The 22,643-nt window shown below is 41.9% G+C and overlaps 1 protein-coding gene and 1 long non-coding RNA gene across 4 annotated transcripts; one reads left to right on the top strand and one right to left on the bottom strand.

Annotated features, from left to right (window-relative positions):
- Positions 1 to 779: 779 nt before the first annotated feature.
- LOC139532025 (putative nuclease HARBI1) lies at positions 780 to 6,128 on the top strand. Of its 2 annotated transcripts, XM_071329132.1 has the most exons (10): positions 780 to 3,425; positions 3,516 to 3,577; positions 3,660 to 3,746; positions 3,834 to 3,875; positions 3,944 to 4,117; positions 4,197 to 4,232; positions 4,331 to 4,885; positions 4,955 to 5,070; positions 5,167 to 5,278; positions 5,373 to 6,128. In XM_071329132.1, the coding sequence occupies exons 7-10, from the start codon at positions 4,414 to 4,416 to the stop codon at positions 5,741 to 5,743; spliced, it is 1,071 nt and encodes a 356-aa protein (XP_071185233.1). In that variant the 5' UTR covers positions 780 to 3,425; positions 3,516 to 3,577; positions 3,660 to 3,746; positions 3,834 to 3,875; positions 3,944 to 4,117; positions 4,197 to 4,232; positions 4,331 to 4,413; the 3' UTR covers positions 5,744 to 6,128. The 2 variants fall into 2 exon arrangements, with proteins under 2 accessions (XP_071185233.1, XP_071185232.1); XM_071329131.1 differs by having other exon boundaries at positions 3,834 to 4,117.
- A 9,418-nt stretch (positions 6,129 to 15,546) lies between these two features.
- On the bottom strand, positions 15,547 to 22,191 carry LOC139532027 (uncharacterized). Of its 2 annotated transcripts, XR_011666474.1 has the most exons (4): positions 22,127 to 22,191; positions 16,688 to 16,736; positions 16,130 to 16,200; positions 15,547 to 15,918 (listed from the first exon to the last, which is right to left on the bottom strand). It is a non-coding gene; the product is annotated as an uncharacterized lncRNA (long non-coding RNA). The 2 variants fall into 2 exon arrangements; XR_011666473.1 differs by lacking the exon at positions 22,127 to 22,191 and having other exon boundaries at positions 16,688 to 19,222.
- Positions 22,192 to 22,643: the final 452 nt, after the last annotated feature.

Below are 22,643 nucleotides of genomic sequence, written 5' to 3'. Positions count from 1 at the left end.
GACTCGTCAGTGAAGAGCACTTTTTGCCAGTCCTGTCTGGTCCAGCGATGGTGGGTTTGTGCCCATAGGCGACGCTGTTGCCGGTGATGTCTGGTGAGGACCTGCCTTACAACAGGCCTACAAGCCCTCAGTCCAGCCTCTCTCAGCCCATTGTTACACGTGGTCTGCCACTGCGAGGACAATCAGCTGTCCGTCCTGTCTCCCTGTAGCGCTGTCTTATGCGTCTCACAGTACGGACATTGAAATGTATTGCCCTGGCCACATCTGCAGTCCTCATGCCTCCTTGCAGCATGCCTAAGGCACATTCACACAGATGAGCAGGGACCCTGGCCATCTTTCTTCAGAGTCCGTAGAAAGGCCTCTTTAGTGTCCTACGTTTTAATAACTGTGACCTTAAAACCTTTCTAGCCCAGGGGTTCCGCTAGCGGAACACCCACAACATTCCGCTGAAAAGGCAGCGCGCGAAATTTAAAAATATTTTTTTGAAATATGTAACTTTCACACATTAACAAGTTCAATACAGCAAATGAAAGATAAACATCTTGTTAATCTACCCATCGTGTCTGATTTTTTAAATCTTTTACATTGAAAACACAAGATATATTTATGTTAGATCACCACCAAATCCAAAAAACACACAGCCATTTTTCCCAGCCAAAGATAGTCACAAAAGCAGAAATAGAGATAAAATGAATCACTAACCTTTGATAATCTTCATCAGATGACACTCATAGGACATCATGTTACACAATACATTTATGTTTTGTTTGATAATGTGCATATTTATATCCACAAATCTCGGTTTACATTGGCGCCATGTTCAGAAATGACTCAAAAATATCCGGAGTAATTACAGAGAGCCACGTCAAATAACAGAAATGCTCATCATAAACTTTGAAGAAAGATACATGTTTTACATATAATTAAAGATACACGTGTTCTTAATGCAACCGCTGTGTCAGACTTTTAAAAAACTTTAGGAAAAAGCATACCATGCAATAATCTGAGACGGCGCTCAGAAATACACAACATTTCTCCGCCATGTTGGAGTCAACAGAAATACGAAATTACATCATAAATATTCCCTTACCTTTGATGATCTTTCATCAGAATGCAGTGCCAGGAATCCTAGTTCCACAATAAATCGTTGTTTTGTTCGATAATGTCCATTACTAGTGTCCAATTAGCTACTTTTGCTAGCACGTTTAGTTCACATGTCCAAACGCTGGCGCCGGTCCAGGCGAACTCGGACGAAAACTTCAAAAAGTTATATTCCAGGTCGAATAAACTGATACAATTAAGTAGAGAATCAATCTTCAGGATGTTGTTATCATATATATCCAATAACGTTCCAACCGGAGCATTCGTTTTTGTCTACAGAGTAATGGAACACATGGCCATATCATAGCGCGCGTGACCAGGAACTAGCATTCTGCCAGACCACTGACTCAAATAGCTGCCATCCGGCCCCACATCACACTAGAGGCTTCATTCCACGTTCTACTGACTGTTGACATCTAGTGGAAGGCGTAGGAAGTGCGAACAGATCCATATCTTACTGGGATGTGAAAACACGATGAGTTTAACATCAACCAGCCCCAGAATTTCCACTTCCTGTTTGGAAGTTTGCCTGCCATATGAGTTCTGTTATACTCACAGACATAATGCAAACCGTTTTAGAAACTTCAGAGTGTTTTCTATCCAATAGTAATAATAATATGCATATATTTTAACATCTGGGACAGAGTAGAGGCAGTTCACTATGGGCACGCGATTCATCCAAAGTGAAAATGCTGCCCCCTATCCCTAAAAAGTTAATTGTCTACCGTCTGTAAGCTGTTAGTATCTTAACGACCGTTCCACAGGTGCATGTTCATTAATTGTTTATGGTTCATTGAACAAGCATGGGAAACAGTGTTTAAACCCTTAACAATGAAGATCTGTGAAGTTATTTGGATTTTTACAAATTATCTTTGAAAGACAGGGTCCTGAAAAAGGGACGTTTCTTTTTTTGCTGCGTTTACATGTTTTTTAAAGAAAATGCACTGAAACCAAAATACCTTATGTTTTGGTGATCCTCTCAGCTCCGGCTCATTTTCAAGTCCTCTCGTGGTTTTGGTCCTAACCCTGGAAAGGGTAGCACCAAAGAAAGAAGCTGGCTTGATGAAAACGATTTCCATTTCATCTGTTCTCTTTGGTCGCAATGTAATTTTTTTTCCAGATAAACAGCTCGTTTCTGAATGGTAATTGTGTTAAGAGTGGAGTTTGGGGTGGGGTGAGGAGTACTGGAAAGGTGTGACTTTCACACCTACAGTAGCCGGGCTATAAAGAGTATTGTCCTGCTAATCGGGCTTAAAAAAAAGTGTTTGAAAACCTGTTTTCAAAATGCCACCAGGGGCCTGTTGCACAAAAGTAGAATTAAGACATCCGGGATAAATGACTCAGCTGAGCTCAATGAAGCCAAAACATGTGCGTCCAGGCTTAATTGGTTGCACAAAGACCAAGCCAGGATGAGCAGACACGGATTCATTAAGCCAGGTGAAACCAATCCTGGATAGGTGCGCGCTCACGGCTCACTCAAATAGACCCCGCCACAGATCACAGATTAACTGATTTACCATGGCAACTAGAGCCGCGTACTTTTCCCCGTCGGAAGCACAAATCCTCATGGAGGCATACGAGGAGGTAAAAGATATAATTAAGAAGAAAGGCAACACCGCCACAGTGATAAAGCAAAGAGAAAAAGCGTGGCAAAGTATTGCAGACCGCCTGAATGCGTAAGTAGTGCACAATTACACACTCACCGCTCCGCTGAAACATCACAATTACAATTCAAATATTTAATTCACATCTCCAAAAATGCAGTTGTACTGTAATTATGAAACGGTTAAATTTTTAATTGAAATGCACTGCAGATATGAGTGAAATTGTGTAAAGTAACTCCATCACACTGTATAAAGCTATGATACATTTTTTGATATTTTTACTGAAAACAAGACAAAAATACCAAGTAATTTTTTGCAGTGTGACTCCATTAAATGTGTGTGTGTGTGTGTGTGTGTGTGTGTGTGTGTGTGTGTGTGTGTGTAGATTAAACATGAACGGGCCAAAACGGACATGGCAGCAGGTCAAAATCAAATACAAGAACATTCTGCAGAATGGTATGGTCCCTGACTAATATTTAACAAAGCACAAGCATATATTGTACCCAGAAGGTGCCTGCTCACACATTGTCTGTACTGTTTTAGCAGTGAAAAAGAATACCCACAGACAAGGCACGGGTGGTGGGTCACCAAAGGCTGACCTTACCCCAGCAGAGGACATGGCCTTGGAGCTAAATAAAGGCAGGCCCGTCTTAGAGGGGATCCCTGGGGGGAAAGAGACGAGCATAGGTTCCTCCCAAGATGCCACCCGCTTCATTCAAGGTATGTCCTTCCATCTCTACATGGGATACAACCACATTCATATTGAATCAATTTGGACTGTCTGACTGTGGTTTACCTATTGCCTTGCAGTGTCTGGCAGCACTGTGTTCCTGTTAGAGCCACCAGCACAAGCACCAGACGATGCTGATCCAGTGAGTACTCCATCAAAGGCATACTGTAGGCCTGGCATGTCTTGTCTACTAGCTTCAATATGAATCCGATTAAATGTGATAGGGTGAAGGCCCCAGTGCAGCAGCAACAGCACATGATGGAGACGATGATGAGGAGGAGACCATCTCTCTGGATTCCAGAAGGCATGAGGTATCATGTTAAGACTGTGAAAGTACTATTTACTCTACAATGGTGAGGAGTCCTCATCAAAATCAAAAAATCTAATTTCTTTTACAGGACCCAGATGCTATACAGTGGGAAAACCAGCCTGGCAACATAGTGCGTATTAATAAAAGGACACCACATCCTGCCAAATTCCAGCTGCGCTAATTGTATTGTGTTCACAGAGCTCACAAGCTATCAGAAAGTTGTATGGCAACCACCTCCGGCGCCAAATAGAACTGGCAGACATAGACATTCAGTACAAGAAGAAAAAGATGGAAAATCTTGCACTGGAGTCCGAAATAAAAAAGAGGACAATTAGGAAACTGGACCTTGAAATAAAAAAACTTGAGAGGGAGGTGAGATATGCCTTCAATGTACACTGTATGCTAACTGTAACACAAATGTATTAATCATTATTTTTCTTTCCTCCCCCAGCTCCAAGAAGATGAAACAGCTCAAAATAAAAATTAGGTATATTCTCGTAAAGTCAAGTGAGCCATGACATATGAGCTCTTATTGTGAGCACACAGGACGGTGGCATCTTTCTAAGTTTTTTTTTCTTTTCCCAGCAATCAGTACAACCAAGTCATCGTTATAAGGCATCGCCCTCTTTTGCCCACCCCCCCAGCACCAGGTGTGGCCACTAGCCTATATGAAGGCCCAAAATTGTGTGTTCCTTTCTGCTCTGACAATGGCATGCCCATTCGTGCGAGATGTGGTGGATGAAGAAGCACTTGTGCTGAGGAGAGCCTTCAGGCGAGAAAGGGTCTTCAGGGACCGGTTGGACCCACTGGCCTTCCCTGATGACCATCTATATGAAAGATACAGGTTTTCTGCAGATGGCATCAGGTATCTATGCAGACTACTGGGTCCCAGGATTAAGCACCGCACTGCACGGAGCCATGCACTGAGTGTGGAGCAAATGGTTTGTGTGGCCTTGCGCTTTTTTGCTAGTGGAGCCTTCCTGTACTCAGTGGGGGATGCAGAACAGCTGAACAAGGCCACAATTTGCCGCACAATAAGGAGTGTGTGTCTGGCTATCAAAGCATTAGCAGATGTCTTCATCTCCTTCCCTGGCCACAGAAGACTCTGTGACATCAAAGAGGAGTTCTATAGGATTGCAGGTAAGAGGATCTACAAATTACAGGACAACTGTTAACACATAGTAGGATACTCATTACTTTGTGTGACAGGTTTCCCCAATGTCATTGGTGCAGTGGACTGCACACACATAAGGATAAAAGCCCCCTCAGGTGCCCATGAGGCCGATTTTGTGAATAGGAAATCCTTTCACAGCATTAATGTTCAGGTGAACATAACTTTTTGATATTGTCCATTGACGAACACTCTGCATTGCCAGTGATGTGCATTGATTGGTGTAATATTCCTCATCTTATGATTTCAGATGGTCTGCAATGCTGACTGTGTGATCAGCAATGTTGTGGCAAAATGGCCTGGCTCAGTCCATGACTCCAGAATCTTTCGGGCCTCTGAAATCTATCAGTGCCTATCACAAGGTAAGCCACACAACCCCTATTTATAACCATCATGGCTGTGTCAAGAATATCACTGTGTTTATGAGGTAGTAATGATGAGATTTTGTGTTGACAGGTGAATTCTCTGGTGTGTTGCTGGGAGACAGGGGGTATGGCTGCCAGCCTTTTCTCCTGACACCTTTCACAGACCCCCAGGAAGCACAGCAGGCCTACAACCATGCCCATGCCAGGACCAGGGCCAGAGTTGAAATGACCTTTGGCCTCCTGAAGGCACGCTTTCACTGCCTTCACAAATTAAGGGTCAGCCCTGTTAGGGCATGTGATATTACTGTGGCTTGTGCTGTCCTCCACAATGTGGCCTGCCTGAGGAAGGAGAGGGCCCCCAGAGTGCCACCAGCCATGGACTGGGACAATCCGGCAATCTTCCCTGATGACGACAGTGGTCGGCTGCTGAGGGACCAATATGTGTTGAATTATTTTAGTTAGTATGTGTGCTTTCAATTTTGGTTAAATATGTCCTGCGGTGGCAGAGGAATTTGGTTTTTTTTGGGTTCGTTTTTTGACGAATTTGGCCTCTTATGATGTTTGTGCGGTATACTGTGTGTAATACAAGGCTGCAGGGAGGCTACTGCATCCATTCATTTGTCTGTTCAGTTGATGTGTATGGATTTGTCCTGCATTTATTTTAGTGTGCAGACATGCAGGGTGTGTTATATACAGACCTTTGACCTTTAGTATGTATCATTTTGTATAATATGCTTGGATTCTGTGCTTTCCATCTTGTAGAGTCACTGTGACTTCAGTTTCGAAAGGAGCTGATGGTTTACCTGCTTTGTTTTGTCCTTATTCAATAAAGGAACATAATGTTACACATTGTGTTTTTATATTCATATGGAATGTGTATTTGTTTATATGACAGAGTACTAGGGCCACACTGAAGAAAAAGGATAAAGTCATAAATTTATGAGGCTGGTTCTTTCTGCAGAAAAGCTACATATTGTTTTTACAGTTTTGATACTTATGACAATGTGATACTTAATATTCTGGCACATCAGCATGTCTTTGTTTATGAAACCATACTGAAGTACAATTTCACGAAATGCCCCACATCTGTCATTTTAACAACTGTCCTCCTTTAAAACAACTTGTTACAATATTATGACTTGTGTTTTTTCCCCCTCTGTGGCCCTAATATTCTATCATTTTATATATAGCCTTATAGTCTATGGGAAACTGTAAATTATCTAATGATAGCAACATCATCTAAAAATCATTTTTTATCCAAAATCATTGAAATTAATGATCACAAATGTTTAAATAATAACAGTGGGTCTAGTTATATGTGATAACAATGTATAGTGAGCAGTGAAATAACTATTGGTTTCCATTTGTGGTGACTGCTGACTGACATTAGGGATGAGATTAAATAGATCCTGGAATTTAGCCTGGTCTGGAGCAGGCTAGCTCCACAGAATAAATCTCCATGGTAATTTATACCATAACATATCCTCCTGCCCCCTATCCATCTTTAGTGCAACCGGATTACGGATCAATTGAGCCAGGATCACCAAGATATCCTGGCTTAATCCCTTATCCTAGTTTTGTGCAACAGGCCCCAGCTGTCCATCTCCACTGTAAATAAAAACACAGCATCTTGTTTACATTCTTTATTGTAACGACAATGTCACAAATAATTTTTATCTACCTTTCCAAACACTTTTACAGTTTGGGATTTACAAATGTGTGCTTTTCATGTAATTTTTCGTTAAATCCAGTTCGGATTTAAGTATAACTTTTGAGTGACGCCTTTAGTGAGAGGTCTAATGCTTTAAAATGTTATATCTGCCCCCCGAATTCATATCTAAGGGGCATTTTTCGTACCATTATTAGTTACATTGTTCTAGTTTGAACGTGCAGACTGACACTAAGAACAGCGGGAACGTTTCCCTAGTCAGCGCCATTATTAGCGCAATGCCCCTTAAAGTGTTGCTCCATGCTACCCAGTGGGGCGGAGTGGGGTCCACCCCTTCCTCCTCCCTTTCCCATGGGCTAGGTCCGTCTTCTGTGCGCAACTCTGCGGCCCATCCCGTGCCCCCTGCCCTCGTGCCTTGAACCTTGCGCGCCCACCTCTATTTCAGTGGAAACAGCTGGAGAACTGCAAAGCAATCCCATTGTGTGCCACTCGGGAGCTATGATCAATATATATTGTCCTGCTAATAACAGGGTTAATAATATATCTGTGAGAATATCCAAGGGGCTTTTATATATTTCTAAATTAATAATAAATCACGTTGTTAAAAAAAATAGATTTTTTCGTTTTCAAATAACGTAAAATGAGCGAGAAAAAGGCCATTCTTGGACATGGGGTGAGACATTGTTACTAATTTGTAAATAAAGCCAGTTTGTTATTTAGAATGATTTATTTCTGTTTTTAGAGGAAGAGAAACCAAAAAACCTACAGTCATTTCCTGGATCTCCCAGTTGAGGCCGGCACAGGTATTGAACCAGCATCTGTAGCAACACAGCTTGCACTGTGATGCAGTGTTTTACACCGCTGCGCCACTAAGGCGATGTACAACGTAACCGGTCAGGAGTAGGCTACAGTACTGCAGCGCCTTGGGACCCCAAAGCATAATCAGTGCTCTAACTCCCCCTTGCGCTGTTCTGGAGCAATGAAGTAGTGACGCAGGGTACCGTACTAAACCACAAATGACATCTAAGTCCCACAGCATAATCGCACAACTTTTAGTGGAGCAACCACTGTACAGTAGGGAATGAGCCTCTAAGGTGCAAGGTGAGTAACCGGGTGGTAGTCGGCTAGTGATGGCTATTTAACAGTCTGATGGCCTAGAGATTGAAAAACAGCTTCTGTCTCTCGGTCCCAGCTTTGATGCACCTGTACGGACATCGCCTTCTGGATGGTAGTGGGGTGAACAGGCCATGGCTCGGGTGGTTGATGTCCTTGATGATCTTTTTGGCCTTCCTGTGATATCGGGTGCTGTCCAGGACCCAGTTGCATAGGGCGGAGTTCAGACCCAGGGCCCCAAGCTTAATGATGAGTCGAGGGTACTATGGTGTTGAAGGCTGAGCTATAGTCAATGAACAGCATTCTTACATAGGCATTCCTCTTGTCCAGATGGGATAGCCTCTCAAAGCACTTCATGATGACAGAGGTGAGTGCTATGGGGTAATAGTCATTTAGTTCAGTTACCTTTGCTTTCTTGGGTATAGGCACAAAGCAAGTGGGGACAGCAGACTGGGATAGGGAGAGATTGAATATGTCCGTAAAATACCAGCCAGCTGGTCTGCACATGTTCAAAGGACACGGCTAGGAATGCCATCTGGGCCAGCAGCCTTGCGAGGGTTAACACGGTTAAATGTCTTATTTCACATTGGCCACGGAGAATGAGAGTCCACAGTCCTTGGGAGAGGGCCGCGTCGGTGGCACTGTGCTATCCTCAAAGCGGGCGAAGGTGTATAGCTTGTCTGGGAGCAAGACGTCGGTGTCCGCGACATGGCTGATTTTCCCTTTGTAATCCGTGATTGTCTGTAGACCCTGCCACATATGTCCTGTGTCGGAGTCGTTGAATTGCGACTCCACTGTCTCTGTACTGACGTTTTACCTGTTTGATTGCCTTACGGAAGGAATAACTACACTGTTTGCATTTGCACAACCTACCCAACCATAATCCCAGTCACCTTGTCGTGGTTAAATGCGGTGGTTCGCGCTTACAGTTTTGCGCAAATGCTGGCATCTATCCATGGTTTTTGGTTTGGGTAGGTTTTAATAGTCACAGTAGGAACATCCCCTATACACTTCCTTTTGAACTCAGTCACCGTGTTATTCTCAGAGGCAACCTGTAACATGTCCCAGTCCCCGTGATCAAAACAATCTTGAAGCATGGATTCCGATTGGTCAGACCAGTGTTGACTAGACCTTAAACAAGAAGTACACGTGTTGAGTTTCTGCCTATCGGAAGGCAGGAGCAAGATGGTGTTGTAATCCGATTTTCCGAAGGGAGGGCAGGGGAGGGCCTTGTAGCCATCCCGGAAGGGGGAGTAACAATGATACAGTTTTTGATGCGCGAGTACTACAGGCAATGTGTTGACAGAACTTCGGTAGAGCTTTCCTCAAATTTGCTATAATAATATTTCAGCAAGTGTATATAGCAGTTGATTCTCTTTACGGAAGCCTACAGTCATTCAGTACAGTTACATTTTGTCGTCCTTTCTCAGTCTCTTTCTCTCTGATAGTCTCGAACCTCTCAGAGCGGTAATCAACCCTGGTTTCTGTGCCAAGACCTGCGACTCACCTCTCTTTCAGAATTAGTTACTAATATTGATATTACAACTAGTAGTTGTTATGCAGTTGCTTCTCGCCCCAACATGGTGAATGACTATACTGTTTTTCCTCTCTCTCCTCGTCTCGATCACCTAGTCTCTGTGCTGTTACTTTTCCTTCCAACTGTTTGAGGTTAGTTTTTCACGTAGTTGCTTGAACAAAGATATTAATAACTCAACAGGCGGAAAGCTTGCTCTTGTGTCTTTCAAAATTCCTTTTTAGAAAATAGAAATGAATAGGAAGACAGCACCAGTGCCTAACTCGACTAAGGCAGAGGGCACGTGTAGACTTAGATAGGCAACTTGGACACATTAGGGATGACTGTAGGATGGGTGTAGCAAGTGACATAGGCCTAGCTGTAGGTGATGAATCAGTTGCAGAAGGTGACTGACCCCATAGACAACTCTGATCCCATAGATAATGAGGATATGGATACAGATCCTGGTGGTTATGAGGATAATGTAGATTGATATGAGGAAATCTGATTCAAATCAGGATTCTGATTAACCACATTTAGAACCACCAAGTAACCTCGCTGATAGGCCATCCAACTGGGCCCTCACCTTTGGCATCTCAATGGTTGCTTTGACAGCTCTACCGAGTCTTATGGTTCCACCACCGGGACCTGCCCAAAGATGCTAGGACTGTGCATAGGACCAAAACTCAATACACCATTCTTGAAAAGGCTGGAGGTCAGTATCAGTATTTTGGAATTCTTACATCTCTCTAAGAAAAGGCAATCGTTAAAACAGTAGCGTCCACTACAGATGGCTGTACCCTCTTACAAATCAACATAGATGGCTTGGCATTCTTTAAGAGCTCCAACATTCAACTATGGCCCATCGTAGGACTCTTAATTAGTGCAAACAGGAAGGAACCTGTTGAAATTGGACTTTACTGTGGCCCTAAAAAAAACACTTCAGTAGAGGAGTTCCTTAGACATTTTGTTACAGAGCTTCAGGAATAAGAGCAAGGGTTTACTTTTGAACAGAAAAGGCTATTTTTAAAGTTACAGTGTAATAGGTTGTACCCTGCAAGATATTTTGTTTAAAAAAAGCCACCAAGGCTCACAATGGGTATTCGGGTTGTGATAAATGTTCTCTTAAATGTCGTTTGCCTGCCAAAGTTATGGACAGTATATCATCCCATCTCATAAAAACGCACCCTCACATTTAATTTGCCCGAAAACCCAGATCACACAGAGAAATTGACCGCTGGAAGGCAATTGAGTTTAGGCAGTTTCTGCTATACACGTCCTGTTGTTCTGGCTTCGTTTCTTGACAGTAACACGTGCAACAACTTCATGCTGCTCTTTTGTGGCATTTCCATTTTTAGCTCCTCATCGTCAGTATGCACAGACATTGCTCACAACTTTTGTCAGCCACTATGGTGCGATATATGGAAAAGACCAACTAGTCTATAAATGTGCATGGGTTAGTTAATCTTTCACCTGATGTGCAACGGCAAGGTTGCCTAGACTCAATTTCTGCGTTTCCGTTTGAAAACTACCTTCACAAGATGAAGTTTGTGAGGAAGCCAGAATAGCCCCTCACCCATGTCATTAGGAGACTGTCTGAAGTAAAACATATTGTGAAGAACACTGGTTTGGTCTGTCCGTTGAAAAAGCAACACTTTGCTGGTCTTATTCTCAGTGGTCTTTCGGTGGCAGCACAATATCAGGAAATGTACAGCGAGCAATGTACCATTAAAGTATCAATAGGGGATATTAGTTTTATCATTGGAAACAATGTGTGTGTCATACACAACCTTGTCAAACGTAGTGATGGAGTGTATGTTATGTACACAGTTCTCAGAGAAGTCACAATTCTTCAGTTACCCATTCAGCTCATCCTTCCTTAACATATCCAGAATTTCCCAACCGTCAGAAACACTCAAATTTGCCAAAGTGTCTTTCAGAAATGCATAGTTCTGCCCCATAGGAAGGGATTTGTGACCTTACCTCTAATGCATATTTAGGACTAAAGCCAAAAGAGTAGTGGGGTGAGTGTCACTTTTCAATTATTTAAATTATTTATATTTTTATTTTACATTTTTAAAACAAAACACTGCCCCTTAAGTATTATTTTGAGTGTGGTTAGAAGGGTTGACTGAATTAGAATGTTACTATCACAGCGTTCACCACTTGCTTCTGGACAAAAAAATAGACGTAAGTACACTTTGATAGAGTATGACTAACACTAGCTGTATTTGTATCACTGTATTTATGGAATGCTTATTTCCTGCTCTGTCTTTTCAGATGTTTTTCTTTGTACAATTCATTGTAAGCAAGGATGCCAATTATTGTGCCAGAGGAATGATTTGAAGACGGTGTGACCTTCTAGCCTAGTTGTAAGAAAGATGACCGAATTGACACTGCACATTTGAGTCTATGGTAAAGCTGGTATGTTGACAATGCATTTTTTGTCGTGTGCTCTGTTTCTGAAGATCTGTTTTGGAAGTGCAGCTGTCCTTAGAAGCATCACCTAGTAAGGGAAGTTGAGGCTGATATACACAGTACATCACTATGGTCAATAATGTTGCTTGACTGTTTAATGTCATAATAGTTTATATTCCAATAACATGTTATTCAACAAATGTTCCTTTTGAACAAAGTTGACAATTCAATTGAAGTGGCTACTGGTGAGTTATTTTGCAATCTTCCTTGTGTACTGCTAATAGGTATTTAACAGAACACACATTTATTTTTAGACAATGACTTGCGAGCCAGGCAGAAATTGAAGGCTTTGTTGACCTGTTGAGTCGTCAGATTTACAGTCCGATGCTGAGGTGGGTGGAGGCAGGGGGGAAAGGAAGAAGCAAAAGTAAGTATTTTTCTTCAAAATGTTTTTTTTTTTCTCTCACCAGGTTTACTCGGAAATCACCATCACCCACAGATTAATTTGTACTTGTTGGTGATTTGCTGAGCTTGTAATGCATCTTTAAAATATTAGCTACAACATAGCCTTTTCATATTAACCATATTTCTCCTTAGTCAGTGTGATGTACTGTATATCTGTACTTGCCATGTACTGTGTGACTGTTACCGTTATACACCCGATGTTCCCACTGGGAAGTTACTCTGGTGAAAGTCATTGTGTTGTCTACCATTTACGGAGATACTGACTGAGAGCGACTCCCAATGGAGGGAACAGTTATATTCATATACAGTATTACACTAGCTAATAATCATTTCCCCTCGATCTCACTATGTAGAAACATGGTATGGAACTCAAAATCTATCAATCTTCATTTTTTTTGTTGCAGCAGCAGCAGCTGAACTGCACATCCTAACACTGATGGAGCACATGAAACCGCAGCAGCCGGAACTTGCTGCAATGGTCAACAGCCTAGATGGGAGGATGGAGAACAACTTGCCCCAACCAGATGATGACCTAGAACAGTGGCAACAGGACGGCACAAATGCCAGGATCAAAACACAACATGGTATGATTCTTAACACATTAGGACTATGTATGTGTACATGTAGAAGTACACGACATGATCAAAAGTAGGTGGACAACTGCTCGTCAAACGTCATCCCGAAATCATGTGCATTAATATGGAGTTGGTCCCCTATTTGTTATAGCAGCAGCCTCCACTCTTCTGGGAAGGCTTTCCACTAGATGCTGGAACATTGCTGCGCGAACTTGCTTCCATTCAGCCACAAGAGCATTAGTGAGCTCGGGCACTTAGGATTAGGCCTGGCTCGCAGTCGGCATTCCAGTTCATCCCAAAGGTGTTCGATGGGGTTCAGGTCAGTGCTCTATGCAGGCCAGTCAAGTTCTTCCACACAGATCTTGACAAACCCTTTCTGTAAGGACCTCGCTTTGTGCACGGGGGCATTGTCATGCTGAAACAGGAAAGGGCCTTCCCCAAACTGTTGTCACAAAGTTGGAAGCACAGAATCATCGAATGTCATTGTATGCTGTAGTGTTAAGATTTGCCTTCACTGCAACTAAGGGGCCTAGCCTGAAACCATGAAAAACAGCCCCAGACCCTTATTCCTCCTCCAAACTTTACAGTTGGTACTACGCATTGGGGCAAGTAGTGTTCTCCTGGCATCCTCCAAACCCAGATTGGTCCGTCGACTGCCAGATGGTGAAGCGTGATTCATCACTCCAGAGAACGCATTTCCACTGCTCAAGAGTCCAATGGCGGCGAGCTTTACACAACTCCAGCCGACGCTTGGCATTGCGCATGGTGATCTTAGGCTTGTGTGTGGCTGCTCATCTATGGAAACCCATATCATGAAGCTCCCGACGAACAGTTATTGTGCTGACGCTGCTTCCAGAGGCAGTTTGGAACTCAGTAGTGAGTGTTGCAACCAAGGACAGACAATTTTTAAACACTACAGCACTTGGCGGTCTCGTTCTGTGAGCTTGTGTGGCCTACCACCTCTCGGCTGTGCCGTTGTTGCTCCTAGAAATTTCCACTTCACAATAACAGCACTTACAGTTGACCGGGGGCAGCTCTAACAGGGCAGAAATTTGATGAACTGACTTGTTGGAAAGGTTGCATCTTATGACGTCACGTTGAAAGTCACTGAGCTCTTCAGTAAGGCCATACTACTGCCAATGTTTGTCTATGGAGATTGCATGGCTGTGTGCTCAATTTTATACACCGGTCAGCAACGGATGTGGCTGAAATAGCAGAATCCACTAATTTGATGGGGTGACCACATACTTGTGTATACGGTGGTTCCGCGGGACTTCCGTTCAGCTTACACCGCGGGACTTAGAGGTACCCAGCATCACGGCTTAATTGCTCCAGACCACCACAAGGGGGAGTTAGAGCACTCATTATGCATTTGGGTCCCAAAGTGTTTATATGACCAATTATATCGAGTGGTTCCAATGACGAATTTGACACGAGCCACCCGTCCCTTGTGACTTTCTTCAGCAAAGATGGCTGACAAAACATTACGGGGGAAGCAAATGTAAGTAATTATAACGTCATAACAAGTCAAGCTAAAAATTTACAATTGAGAGGAATATGTTCGTTAATGTGGAGACAAGCGATTGTGCATATTTGTCATAGTTAATTTATGAAAATCGCTATTTAGAAAGTTCTGACTAGCTAACATTAGCCAGCTAGCTAGTGTTAGGAGAATGAATTTGTAATTCTTGTTGTTTAATGTTTTAGGGACTCCTGAGAAAACCAGCAAACCAGGCTGTCGTCCTGTGAAACAGTGGATGTAAAGAATCTAGCTAGCTAAAGCATTTACTGCTAATTGAATGTACAATTGTGTAAGCTTGCTTTGCAATGCAGCTGAAGTAACATAGCTAGCTAACTACTTGCTTATTGTGTAGTGGAGGATACAAATAAATGTATGCCTATGGATGTGTAGCTAGCTACAGTATGTAGCCAATCTGTGTAAGGACCCTAAAACGTTTGGTATGAATATTAGTTCAGAACCTATCTATGAACCTCAGCTATCATAGTGGTTGTATCAACTTCAAGTCTGAATGGCATTAAATGAAGCCTATGGATTGAGTAGAATATAATAACTTGATTGTGCCAAGGATGCAAGTCCTATATACATGTACTGTAGTTATTACCACACATGAGATCCCCCACATTGTAGCCTGTACATTGAATATATTCACTGATCATGTACTCTTCCTTGGCAAATAAAAGTGCGGTTCAGGTAAGATTATTTTTCAGTCATATCCAATACCAGGTAAATCAAACTCCATTATTTGAATGATGCTGTGTCTGCATGTATGTATTACAATTACACACTTAAACAGTGTTTACCACTCCTGCTCCTGGGACATCAATGATTACACATTGTAACTATGCAATAGACTAGAAACATGATTTAAAAGCTGATTTGTAATTCATGTATACAAAAAAAAAAAACGATGCATATCTAACTCCCTTCATCTGCATTAATCTGAGAACACAGGATACTATTTCAATGAGATACTTAATTTCAACCAGTGGAGAATGTGAAACCCTTTATTGAAAGTTCATTATCCAGGTGTTATAAATACATACTTTATAATAATTGTAATATTAGAAATACAAGTTCAATCTGTATTTCAATGCACATATGGTGTGCATTATAAAAAAAGAGGAACAAAGATGAGGTGGGAGAGAGGTGTAGAAGACGGAAAGGGAAAGGTAAGAACAGAGGCAGACAGCATATGATTAATGAATTACAGTGCTACCCTAATATTCTCTCAGTTCATCACAATTAGTGTCTCTAGCGGTGTCTCCTAACCAGCCTTGGGCCCCCAGTTGGCCCGAAGGTTATCTTAGGAGCGGGTGAGGAGGCAATGATGGGACTGGCTTCCTCTCTCACGTCAAAACATACCTGCAGACGAGAGACAGATGGATAGATAGAGAGCATGATTAAGCCTTGTTTTAAAAAAAAGATTCTAACACGGTCGGTCAATCAATCATTAGGTGAAAATGCAAAACTGACCTTGGATCATTAACTCTGGGACTACTACATCTATCTGTATTTCAATGTAAAGCATATCTTTAATAATACTACCCGTTGACCCGACCGAGTGACCTCTCACCTATGATCATGCTGTGCTCTCTGTCAGCCAGTTCAGATGCGGGAGGGATTCACCAACACAGCTGATATAACCTAGAGGATTTAGGGAGAAGGGGGAGAGGGATGAAGTGAAGGAGAGAGACTTATTGTGTGTGTGTGGTCTCACCTGGTGTCCACACTAAGTGGTTACAGAGTACTTTATGCTGAAAAACAGACACGAGGACAAACAATAGAAGATAATGTCATTACTAGACAAATACTACTTGAAGCTTGTAAAAAAAGCTAACCATAACTCTGTCATGAAAAATCATTATATATCGACTATGAAACAAATATGACATGGCCTGCTTATGAGTTGCCATGAAAATAAGTTAGATTAATGCAACTGAAAATGTCAAGAACAGGTGTTCGTAGCTAAATGCTTTTGGTTAGCTTGAGAATAATAATTTGCATGATTTATCATTCTACAGTATGTATGTATGTATATAATATAATATAATGTTATGAACCGACACTTAATCGTAGGAGCTAACTACTAGCTATGAAAAATTTGGACGGAAGAATGCCCAGTGCTGCTTACCTGAGATGCCATCATCACACAGTCCTTCGCAGGTGCCCGCTATGACTTCCTTTGTGTCGGAAAAAAAGTGGTTTTCAGAACAATTTCTTTTAATTGAAAATAAAAAGTTTTGCTCTTGACAAAAAGACACAAATGTACCTCCATAGCATATAACAATTTGCCTGTGAATAACCACACCGTTATACAAACGTGCTGCTGTATGCAGAATTCTTGACGCACAACCGAAGGTGCTGCCATATCCTGCCACTCAGGCGCAGAATGACGACGCGTGGAAGAGGGCGAGGAACGAGATGGGAGTAACAATTTGTTGTAAATTGGGGAGGGGGATTAATAGCTGAACAATAGACTATTCTTTAGTAAAGGCTGAATAGTCTAATAGCAGAGCTAGGTATGAACCCCAAACCCCCCCCCCATCACAGACCAGATCTGTCCTAATGACCAAGGGGTAGCTTGCTACTCAATGTAATGCCTTTCAAATAAGTTACCTTACACGTTATATTAGCTGACAATTTGTTAGCTACGCTGTCCTTACGAACCACATTGCATATAACAGCAGTATGTACCGGTATGTTAGCTAGCTACCTAACGTTAGTAGTTATACATCAAACTTGCCAGTATATTAACTATAGGCTAACTACCCAATGTTTTTTGACTTGATTATTCCCGTCCTTCTTAGCTTAGCTAAACGGTATAGTCGATGTGCTTCTCAATGGACATTTAGGTGCGTTCGTAAATTCGCTCTGGCTATCTACACCGATTTCAGAGCACTCTCGTCTGAGTGTACCAGAGCGCAGAAAAATGAATTTGAGCGCTCAACACCCGTTGAATATGGCCGGTATCAGTAAACTTCGGCAAAAAAACGTAATTAAATTGTTTCACATCTACTAATTTCAGGACTTTTCTATATTTTTACTATTTTCTACATTGTAGAATAGTGAACACATCACAACTATGAAATAACACATATGGGATCAGTTAACTTCACTAGGGTAGGGGGCAGCATTCATATTCATATTCAGCAACATATGCTAGGATATGCATATAATTAGTAGATTTGGATAGAAAACACTCTAAAGTTCCCAAAACTGTTAAAATAATGTCTGTGAGTATAACAGAACTGATATGGCAGGCGAAAACCCGAGGAAAATCCAACCAGGAAGTACTATTATTTTGAAAGGCTGTTTTTCCATTGAAAGCCTATCCACCATACAAAGACTTAGGACCCAGTTCACAAGCTCTGTGGCTTCCTCTACATGTGGCCAGTCTTTAGACATTGTTTCAGGCTTTTACACTGAAAAATGAGGGAGATACAGCACTTTCAATCAGTGGACATTTCCAGACATCAGCCATGCGCCTGATCGGGAACGCGCCTTTCTTGTTTCTCCTTTCCTATTGACAAAGCTTTTGTCCGGTTGAAATATTATTGATTCTTTATGACAAAAACAACCGGAGGATTGATTTTAAACATCGTTTGGCATGTTTCTACTAACTTTTATTGTACTTTTAAAAAACTTTTTGTCCGGACTTAGTGCACGCGCCTTAAGCATTCGGATTACTGGACAAAACGTGAACAAAAAGGAGGTTTTTGGTCATAAAGAGGAACATTATCGAACAAAACGAACATTTATTGTCTAACATGGAGACCTGGGAGTGCCACCAGATGAAGATCAAAGGTAAGAGATTAATTTTAATGCTATTTCTGACTTTTGTGACACCGCTCCTTGTTTGGAAAATGGCTGTATGGGTTTCTGTGGCTAGTAGCTGACCTAACATAATCGCAAAGTGTGCTTTCGTCGTAAAGCCTTTTTGAAATCTGACACAGCGGTTGCATTAACCTCTGTTGGGTACGTGAGACGTTAGCGTCCCACCTCTTCAACAGCCATTGAATCTGCTGGGCACCAAATTCAAATACAGAAATACTCATTATAAAAATTCAGAAAACAAAACATATTTTACATAGGTTTAAAGATCAACTTCTTGTGAATCCAACCACGGTGTCAGATTTAAAAAATGCTTTCTGGCGAAAGCATACCTTACGATTATTTGAGAACATAGCACACTAGACAAATCATTACAAACAGTAACCAGCCAAGTAGAACAGTTACACAAGTCAGAAATAGAGATAGAATTAATCCCTTACCTTTGATGATCTTCATATGGTTGCACTCAGCAGACATTCATTTACTCAATAAATGTTCCTTTTGTTCGATAAAGTCTCTTTATATCCAAAAACCTCCGTTTTGTTCGCGCGTTTTCTTCAGTAATCCACAGGCTCAAACGCAGTCAAAACAGGAAGACAAAAAAATCCAAATTGTATCCGTAAAGTTCATAGAAACATGTCAAACAATGTTTATATTCAAGCCTCAGGTTGTTTTTAGCCTAAATAATAGATAATATTTCAACCGGACAATAACGTCGTCAATTTAAAAGGTATACAAGAAACGCACTCTCTCGGTCTCGCGCATGAAAAAGCTCTGTGACACTTTAGGGTCCACTCATTCAGACTGCTCTTACTTCCTCATTTTTCAGAATACAAGCCTGACACAATTTCTAAAGAATGTTGACATCTAGTGGAAGGCATAGAAAATGCAATTTGAGTCCTAAGTCAATGGATACTAATGGCATTGAATAGAAGAAAAAAAAATAGAAAAATACTTCCTGAATGGATTTTTCTCAGGGTTTCGCCTGCCAAATCAGTTCTGTTATACTCACAGACACCATTTTAACAGTTTTGGAAACTTTAGAGTATTTTCTATCCAAATCTACCAGTTATATGCATATCATATCTTCTGGGCCCGAGAAGCAGGCAGTTTAATTTTGGCATGCTTTTCATTCAAAATTCTGAATGCTGCCCCCTACCCTAGAGAAGTTAAGAAGTTTCTTTATTCGTATGTTTAACACTTGTATCAATGTTTATGATGAGCATTTCTGTTATTTGATGTGGCTCTCTGCACTTTCACAGGATGTTTGTTTGAGACAATGCATTTCTGAACATAACACACCAATTTCAAATGAGGTTTTTGGACAAAGATTAACCTTATCGAACAAAACACACATTTATTGTGTAACATGAAGTCCTGTGAGTGCCATCTGATGAAGATCAAAGGTTAGTGATTCATTTAATCGTTATTTCTGACTTTTGTGAGCCCCCTCCTTGGCTGGAAAATGGATGTATGGTTTTCTGTGACTAGGCGCTGACCTAACAATCTTTTGGTGTGCTTTCGCCGTAAAGCCTATTTGAAATCGCACACTGTGGTTGGATTTACAAGAAGTTTCTTTAAAATGGTGTATAATACTTGTATGTTTGAGGAATTTTAATTATGGGATTTCTGTTTTGAATTTGGCGCCCTGCACTTTCACTGGCTGTTGTCGAGGTGGGACGCTAGCGTCCCACTTGTACCAGAGAGGTTAAGAACAAATTCTTATTTACAAAGATAGCCTAATCCTTCCTCCCTGTTGGGGGATTGAACCTGTCTCCCGCGTGCTTGTAATATGGAGACTATCAAATGCTTCTCAAAGATGCCCTCTGGTGGTCAAACTAGCAATTACTTGCAATAACAGAAAAAATGTCTGACAGATAACGTGCCACAGAATGCTGCAGCAGCCCGCAAGGTGTGCCATAGTATGACGTAACTTTTAAAGGAGGAACCACTGTATATAGTGTATATCTAGGGATGCTTCACCTTCAGTCACTTGCTTCAATGACTGTTGCTTTGGCCAGAAGCTGATGTCATCAGACATTGTCTAGCTTTCCTCAGGTGTTTCGACCCTGAACTGTAACACCCTCCCATTGGCGGGTCAGAAGTGGTGGCCAGATCACTGCCCGTCTCTTTTGAACTCCTTAGGCGTTGGATCTCCCCTCTGTTTGGCTGGTGTGCAGTTCGGTTCTCCTTTTCCACTGTGCCAGAGCATTCTCTCGCCAGATAAGTAATTTTTTGTGAAGGAGTCAACTTTCCATTAAGCTGTCCCGGCTAGTGGCTCTAGGACTTTGAGGTCTTGGTCTAGTTGGTTCCGCTCATCTTGGGCTATTTAATTATCTTGTTGGTTGGGCTTGGGTTTCTGGGGTGGCATCAGATGGGTGCTGTGAGAAGGTGCTGTGAGATTTCCAGTGCTGTGGAGTGCTTCCTGACTGGAGTTCTTACAACTTTGCGCTGCACGTGCATCTCCCCTCTTCAATACTTGGTCCTGGCTTGTTGTATTCTTCAGCCCCATTCGGTTCTAGGTCTTTCCGCAGTGCCACTTTACTTAAATTACCTGATTATACCGGTAAATTGTTCATTATTTGTAATGTCATAATGCAACATATGGATTTCCGTTGCATTTTAATAATGGGAGTTGTGAGAGAGCTCTGACGAGCTCTGATACGTAAAGCTTAATCTTATTCAACTTTTACCATGCACCTGCAACAAAGACAGCTCAGATGTGAGAGTGCCTTTTGAAATGTGATTATCGTCTATTATAGTAAAATAATATCTCAATGTGTTTGTGTTCATATGACCGATTCGGTTGGACCAGACCTCAAATGCAAATAGTGAGTTGAAACCGCTTGTTGTCAAAGAGGAAGTGATCTTTCATCTTTGTTGTTGTGAGTAGCAGGAGCTTGGTTTGTGTGTGTGTGTGTGTGTGTAAATGGGAAGGTGCACAGTCACAGCGGAAGAAGCAAAAGGAGATGAGATGAAAAACATAACAAGCGGACGTAAGTGCTCATAAAAAACAAGTTGATGCTTGCGACAAAGGCATTTGGAATACCGTGATAAAACAACCTCAAATTAATTCGATATAAATCGCCCAGCTCTATGATACATATTGCGATTCGATATTGCGAATTGATGTTCCAAACATATTGTCCACTATGTCTGCTGCAGAGAGACGAGAGAGCATGAGAACGAGTGTGATCAGTGAGGGAAATAAAACTGCTGAGAGGATTATCACTATTTAGAAGATGGAGAACAAGCTGAAGGATGAAAAATACTAGCGTTTTGGCACAGGTACAGCAGACTAGCACTACCCACAGTATGTATGCATGTATGTATATATATTTTTAAAAACTCATCTTTCAAAGATAATATTGCGATATGTAACTCGATTCCACCCCCCCCCCCCCACCCCCCATCACTACAGAGGTATGACAATGGCTGGCCGTTTTAATTATGGCGTGTGGGCCTATCTGTGTAGATTATGGACTACGTGGCCGTTTTACTAACGGCATATTTTAACGTATGTTAGCCGTCAGTCAAACTACAGCAAAAGTGAAACGTACCTTGATGGTTAAAGTGATACTTTGGGATTTTGGCATCTACTTCCCCAGAGTCAGATGAACTCGTGGATACCATGTTCAGGTCTATGTGTCCAGTATGACGGAAGTTACAGGTAGAGAAAGAGTGAATGATATGCAAGAAGAGAAAGGGAGACCGAGAAGACAGACAGATGGAGATATACCTGAGAGGGTTGCAGCCTTCGCCATGATCCCCTGGGAATGGGTTTGGAGGTTGGAGTGCATTATGGGGACAAAGCAGCCAACAGCAGGGCATCAGCTGTGATTAGCACTCTGTTGCAGCGGCACTGCGGGAGAGTCGACAGGTAGACACTTAACAGGTGCTCATCTACATGCATCTGGACATGTTTGTGTAGAGGGGTTACCCGAGGGGGAGTGAGCAATGTAGGAGGATGAATCCCCACTGTTCTTAGAAACTACAGTACAGAGAAATAATGGCCAGGGGACATTTCTGTGGGTGATTAACAGAAAACATTTTTGGATGAATGATTGTTGGGGGAAAAGATGATGCGGTGAGCATCAAAATCCTCGCTGGAATAACTATGTTCTTTCATGAACCAGTGTGTGTGTTGCTTAGCCTACCTGTCTTTGGATGATGTCTAGGTTATCCCTGCCCTGGTTTAAGAGCTGCTCCACCGTCTTAGTCTTCAACACTCCGGTTCGCCCTGAAAGCATCCTGCA

This window comes from Salvelinus alpinus, chromosome 10 (assembly GCF_045679555.1).
Source record: "Salvelinus alpinus chromosome 10, SLU_Salpinus.1, whole genome shotgun sequence".
Lineage (NCBI taxonomy): Eukaryota > Metazoa > Chordata > Actinopteri > Salmoniformes > Salmonidae > Salvelinus > Salvelinus alpinus.
The sequence above is the reverse complement of the archived record's forward strand: the minus strand, read 5'-3'. Positions and strand labels throughout refer to the sequence as shown.